A 5,958-nucleotide genomic window follows, 5' to 3' on the forward strand; every position below is an offset into this window, starting at 1 on the left:
GCTCTGAGTAACTACTGAAAAGGAAAAAACGAAATAAGGAGGGAAAGGTTTTATGATAATTCAAGGGGAAGCGCTTTACTGTTTGAAGCAAGCTCGGGCTGCCTTAGAACGCGTAGTTATTAAGCGAGATTCAGTAACGAAGAAGAACATTGTACATGCTGCGGGGGAACTAAGGAAACGATGGAACATGTACTGATTGAATGTGGCGATATTCTCCCAGGTATACGTGTGGGCACGAGTCTACATGAAGCCTTGGGTTTTAGGGACAACAATGGAAAGCTGAACACGTCCGCGATAGAAATAAGTAAGAGACGGTTAGAGTATTGGTGGCAGAAAAGTAGAGATAAAGTACAAAAATAAATAATGGGGGAAAATAAGGTCATTCTGCCTTAAGAGGCAGAGAGATGGACCGTGAATTTATATTTTTTGGTATAATAACATAGATTTAATCAATGTAGATAAGGCATTAGGACAACATGAAACAAGGAAGCTTTTCTTCTTCTTTCTCTTTTTTTTTCGCCTTCGAGCCTGGTGGCAGACATGTCACCGCCCCGTTATAAAGGGGACGCTCATAGCATCCATCCATCCATCCATGTTTTACCCAGGCGACGTGTAAGTTACAGAGTTTGTGGAGAGTACTCGTTGAGTGCGGACGTTTCTTCTCCTTCGGTGCATCGCGCCAAACAGCGTGTTCGGGCTGGCCGGCGTCCCCACCGGTCGCGTTGGTCATCGCCGGTCTTCGCCTGCCGCTGCGCCGGGACTACCAGCCCGCAACACAGCACTCATGTTTCCCGACGTATTGCCAGATGGCGTCCATATCTCACGCAGCGCCTCTTCTATCGTCTTTAGACGACATTTGCAGCGAAGCACGCAGATACGCGGCCAATTTTTTTGTTGGTCGTCCTTGGCAACATGTTGCCCGAGTACAGAGGAGCCCCGATTTCTCAGATACCATTACCATAAATCACGCGTCTTCGTCATACGAAGATCCTTTCTGAGTTATGTATGTCCACAACTGCGAACAAATCCCGCAGAGTTTATTACCTTTCGCCTCGCCGTCGCAGGATGCGCGATCTGGCGCGGTGCATCGCGCCAGATGCGCGAGGGTGGTCTGCTGGACAAGTGGTTGGCCGAGATCTCCGCTCCGGGGTGGGAGTCCGTCGTGCCCCAAGTGTCGTCATCATCGGAGAGGGAGTTAGACGACGGGGAGGCATCCGCCAGCCTGGAACACTTCCTCGCCACGTTTCTGTTGCTGGGCCTTGGGTTGGGTATAGCCGCTATAGTGCTATAGTGCCTCGAGAACCTCACTCACTTCCTCGCTACGACAAAGCTGCATGCGGAGAAGATGCGGCGACGCTGGATAAAGGCTGCGCCGCGCCAGCATAGAGGAAACAGAATGACTCCGTAGTGAGTTTGGTGGTGTTATGCAGGGGCAGCGCGAGGGGTTGGCCCTGCATTACACAGTATTTCCCTCATGCAGGGGTCGCCCCGCCACGGTGGTCTAGTGGTTATGGCGCTCGACTGCTGACCCGAAGGTCGCGGGATCGAATCCCGGCCGCGGCGGCTGCATTTTCGATGGAGGCGAAAATGTTTGAGGCCCGTGTACTTAGATTTAGGTGCACGTTAAAGAACCCCAGGTGGTCGAAATTTCCGGAGCCCTCCACTACGGCGTCTCTCATAATCATATCTTGGTTTTGGGACGTTAAACCCCAGATATTATTATTATTATCATGCAGGGGTCTGGTACCCTTGGTGTCACGATGAGAGAAAGGATGAGAGGGAGAGAGACATAAAACCAACTGTGCGTTTCTTGAGCTGTAGAGATCGCACGCTTAAGAAGGTAGACAAATGAACGAGACTGTAGTGATTATAGCGCTTTGGACGAGCCTCTTCTTACTAGAAACATCTCCAAATGTCTGTGGCACAGAAATGACAAGATATTCGAGTTAGAAACTTTACAATTTCGGATAGGGCACCTCAATGTGTCCGTCTCCTCCTCTACAGGGTGGAGACACATCTTCTTGCGGACGCCATCTTGGTTCTAACGGTCCCGTCCGGCGGCACTGCCCGGCATGCAGCGATGGAGCGCTTTCAGTAAAATGCGCAGAAATTGGGCTCAATTTATCCCATCGGACGGTACGGCTTGAGCATATATTCTTGATAAGCGTTGTGTGAGGCTTTTATTATTAAATTCTGGTGAACCAAAGTAATTTGATGTGTATCTGTCTGCCTATATGACCGCCTACGTCTTCGGCTTCGCGCTGTCGTTTCGATCATTAACTTGGTCTATGACAACTTTGGCATGACATGACAAGAGCGTGAGATGAACATAAATGACATGTCATAACATGAATATCATGTCATGCATGACATGTACGTAATGATATACATGACACGGTCTTAGTGCTGTCTCAGTGGTTTCATTAAGTTGGTAATTACCAAAATTGGCAGGACATGACATAGGTGTGCAACGAACACAAGCGACAGATCACAGCATGAAAAACATGTCATTCATGTCGCGCAAGTCATGATATACTTGATAATGATGTACATAATAGAAAGAACGAGAAAGGAAAAGAAATAGAGAGAAAGAGAAAGAGAGGAGGAAGGAAATAAAAATAGACAAAAAGGCACATAAAAAAGCAGAGAGCAGAGACAAAGAAAGAAATAGAGGAAGAAAGAAAGAAAAAATGGCAAAACTTAGCAAAATGCAACAGTCAGGACGACCTAGGTGCCCATCAGCTATAATGTCTCTTTAGAACAGCGCCTAAAGCGTAAACTACGCAATTTTTTTTTTGCTTAGCAAGTTCATGTTTTATTCACCATCGTAAACCACTGCAGCGAATCCACTGGAATCAGCAGTATTGTCAAATACATAATAAATACCGCCGCCAGCACGTATGTGTCCACGCACCTGTCACTAACGGCCATCTCGAAGAAAATCTCTTCTACAAAACTAAAGCGGCCTCACATAGACTCGCACTGCCTCGGTCCATTTGATCAGGGGATGAGTTCGAAGAAGTCAGGCGGAACGACATCCGTCAGCTCCATTACGTCCAGAGCGCTATCTAAGTCCGCCAGGCTCTCGAATGTGCAGTCATTTACGTTCCCGTCAGCAAACAAGAAATACTGCACAAGCTCGGGTAGCCTCAGGCTTCACAGGTTCGGAGGTGTTGCTGCCATAAGTAGTGAACCGGTACCGGCTAGGTGGATCATGGGAGACCGCTGAGCGATTTGATCTTCTAGATCAGAACCCTGGTTTCAACGAATTTGTATGACACCGCTATCACTGATAGGACTCGAATGCGGGACCATGTGGAGGGGCATCATTGAGATAGCCCTTCCCTGGAGTTGCCGGTCAGTAGTCTTAGCGGTTGGCAGCTCCGACTCTCGTTAGTTGGCTCTTCTTCGATGACGCTGCAGAACAGCCTGCACGTCACGAATCTGCAGCCAGTGATTCCTTCACGGGCTGCTTGTTCGTTTTGAGCCGCATGGAATGTGTAGTGGTCCTCCAATATTGTGCAGAGGTCGACTTCATGGGATATTGAAAATGTCGTCTGGCTCCACACTGTGGCTGCGTGGAGCTCTCGTCCCGGTTGTATGCCACTGTTCTCACCAACGAAGGCCGGAGTAGGGCTCCTGACCCTCCATGGAGGCTCCAATGGCGACGGGACGATTTCCTGGGATGAGAAGAACTGGTCGATGGTCTGCTGCAAGCGCTCCTCAAACGGGTCGCAGCGATCTTCTGGCTGGAGAGAACTTAGCTCTTCTTCATCAATGTTAACCGGAAACAGGACGGCCATCTGCTCGATTGACCACCTGAACGAGCGTGACGATGCTAGCGCTTCTGGGCTTCTGAATCGAAACATCGATGGTGAGCAGAGTCGTTGACTGAGCTGTTCTGCTTCCACATCGAAGGGGTTTATTCTGTTGTATTTGTTGTTGCTGCAGATGCTGTTGCTGCTGCCGCTGCTGCGACAGATGCCGCGTCTAGTCTGCGGCTCCTTACTCGCCATTGCGCTGTTCCCATCGCGAGGGGATTCGGGCTCGCCGAATAAGAAACCAACCTCTTGACCGTCGGTGCTAGAATCACTGCTGCTGGTGCTGCTGCGCAGGAAAGACTGGGTCAATTCAGTCATTGTGGCTGCTAACCGAACACGATGCAGACCCCTCGATATCTGCAGATTCGGTACTATGCTGCGGCCACGTGCAAAAGGGGGCTTGCAAAGAGCCCAATGTATCTCAAGATGTCGATGCCAGAGGAAGGCGCATGCTTTCAGTGAGAACGGCGAATGCCTTGCATCTTCGTGGGACGTTGGCGGTAGCCTTCGCGGGTAGACTTGGACGTTCAGCTGCCACTGCGATAGCACCGGCGGTCCCTCACCCGTCAGCGGTGCCCTTAGGCGCTCAGGTTGACGTGACAGCACGTGAGACAGCTAAAGATACGCTGGCCCACTTCGACGTGGTTTAGACACGTCGAACACAGAACCGCAGGAGCAGCATCGGCTGTGCAAGCGGGCTCGCGAAGCGATGTTCCTTGCATTTGGCTCACACCCACAACGGGGGATTGGCCAAGAAGCCGGCGGTTAAACTAAATTGGAACATTTAGTAAAAATCAGCGAAAGGGAAAAGTGGCTTTTTTCAAATAGAATAAGGCGCTTGTCGTGATACAAGAAAAGGAAATAAAGAAATAAATAGGATTTTGTTTGGGTAGGGGGGGATGAGAAACAATAAATTGAGAAACAATGAATTAGCGAGGTAACCTCACTGTGTCACCCTAACGGCGCCGTTTGCTTGCGTGCTTGCTTGTTCCTTGCATTTAGCTCCCACCCACAACGGGGGATTGGCCAAGAAGCCGGCGGTTGCAGTGATGATGATGCAGTGAAGCCGAGGATTGACGTATCGTCGTTTTCCTCGACCTCACGGAATTAACTAAAAAAACATTGGAATTAAATGCACAAAGCTTTGGATAGTTGTTCGACACTGAGTAATATACCTCAGCCCGCTATGTAGAATAGGCAATCAATCGAGCAGTAATAGTATAAAACAAAATAATTTCTGCCAATAAAGATATTTAAAATTTTAAATGCGAAGCATTTCTTAGCGAACTTCTGCGACTTTGAGCGTATCTATCTATCTATCTATCTATCTATCTATCTATCTATCTATCTATCTATCTATCTATCTATCTATCTATCTATCTATCTATCTATCTATCTATCTATCTATGCAGGGGCAGCGGGAGGGCTTGGCCCTGCATTACACAGTACAGGGGTCATACAGGGGTCCGGTACCCTTGGTGTCACGATGGAAGAAAGGCTGAGAGGGAGAGAGAAATAAAACCAACTGCGCGTTTGTTGAGCTATAGAGATCGCACGCTTAAGAAGGTAGACAAATGAACGAGACTGTAGTGATTATAGCGCTTTGGACGAGCCTCTTCTTACTAGAAACATCTCCAAATGTCTGTGGCACAGAAATGACAACAAGATATTCGAGTTAGAAACTTTACGATTTCGGACAGGGCACCTCGATGTGTCCGTCTCCCCCTCTTACAAGGTGGAGACAGATCTTCTTGCGGACGCCATCTTGGTTTGAACGTTCCTGTCCGGTGGCACTGCCCGGCATGCAGCGATGCAGCGCATTCAGTAAAATGCGCAGAAATCGGGCTCAGTTTATCCCTTCTGATGGTACGGCTTCAGCATATTTTCTTGACAACCGTTATGTGAGGCTTTTATTATTAAATTCTGGTGAACCAAAGTAATTTGATGTGTATCTGTCTGCCTATATGACCGCCTACGTCTTCGGCTTCGCGCTGTCGTTTCGATCATTAACTTGGTCTAGGACAAATTTGGCATGACATGACGAGAGCGTGAGATGAACATAAATGACATGTCATAACATGAATATCATGTCATGCATGACATGTACGTAATGATATACATGACACAGTCTTAGTGC

The 5,958-nt window shown here is 48.4% G+C and overlaps 1 protein-coding gene across 1 annotated transcript; it reads right to left on the reverse strand.

Moving 5' to 3' along the window:
• Positions 1–3,326: 3,326 nt before the first annotated feature.
• LOC119381852 (protein aurora borealis) lies at positions 3,327–4,139 on the reverse strand. Its single transcript, XM_037649606.1, has one exon. It carries the CDS (start codon positions 4,137–4,139, stop codon positions 3,327–3,329), a length of 813 nt encoding a protein of 270 aa, XP_037505534.1.
• Positions 4,140–5,958: the final 1,819 nt, after the last annotated feature.

Source organism: Rhipicephalus sanguineus, chromosome 2 (assembly GCF_013339695.2).
Source record: "Rhipicephalus sanguineus isolate Rsan-2018 chromosome 2, BIME_Rsan_1.4, whole genome shotgun sequence".
Lineage (NCBI taxonomy): Eukaryota > Metazoa > Arthropoda > Arachnida > Ixodida > Ixodidae > Rhipicephalus > Rhipicephalus sanguineus.

Coding starts and splice junctions, on each gene's coding strand:
- LOC119381852 (XM_037649606.1), bottom strand. CDS start 4,139: ATGACTGAATTGACCCAGTCTTTCCTGCGCAGCAGCACCAGCAGCAGT.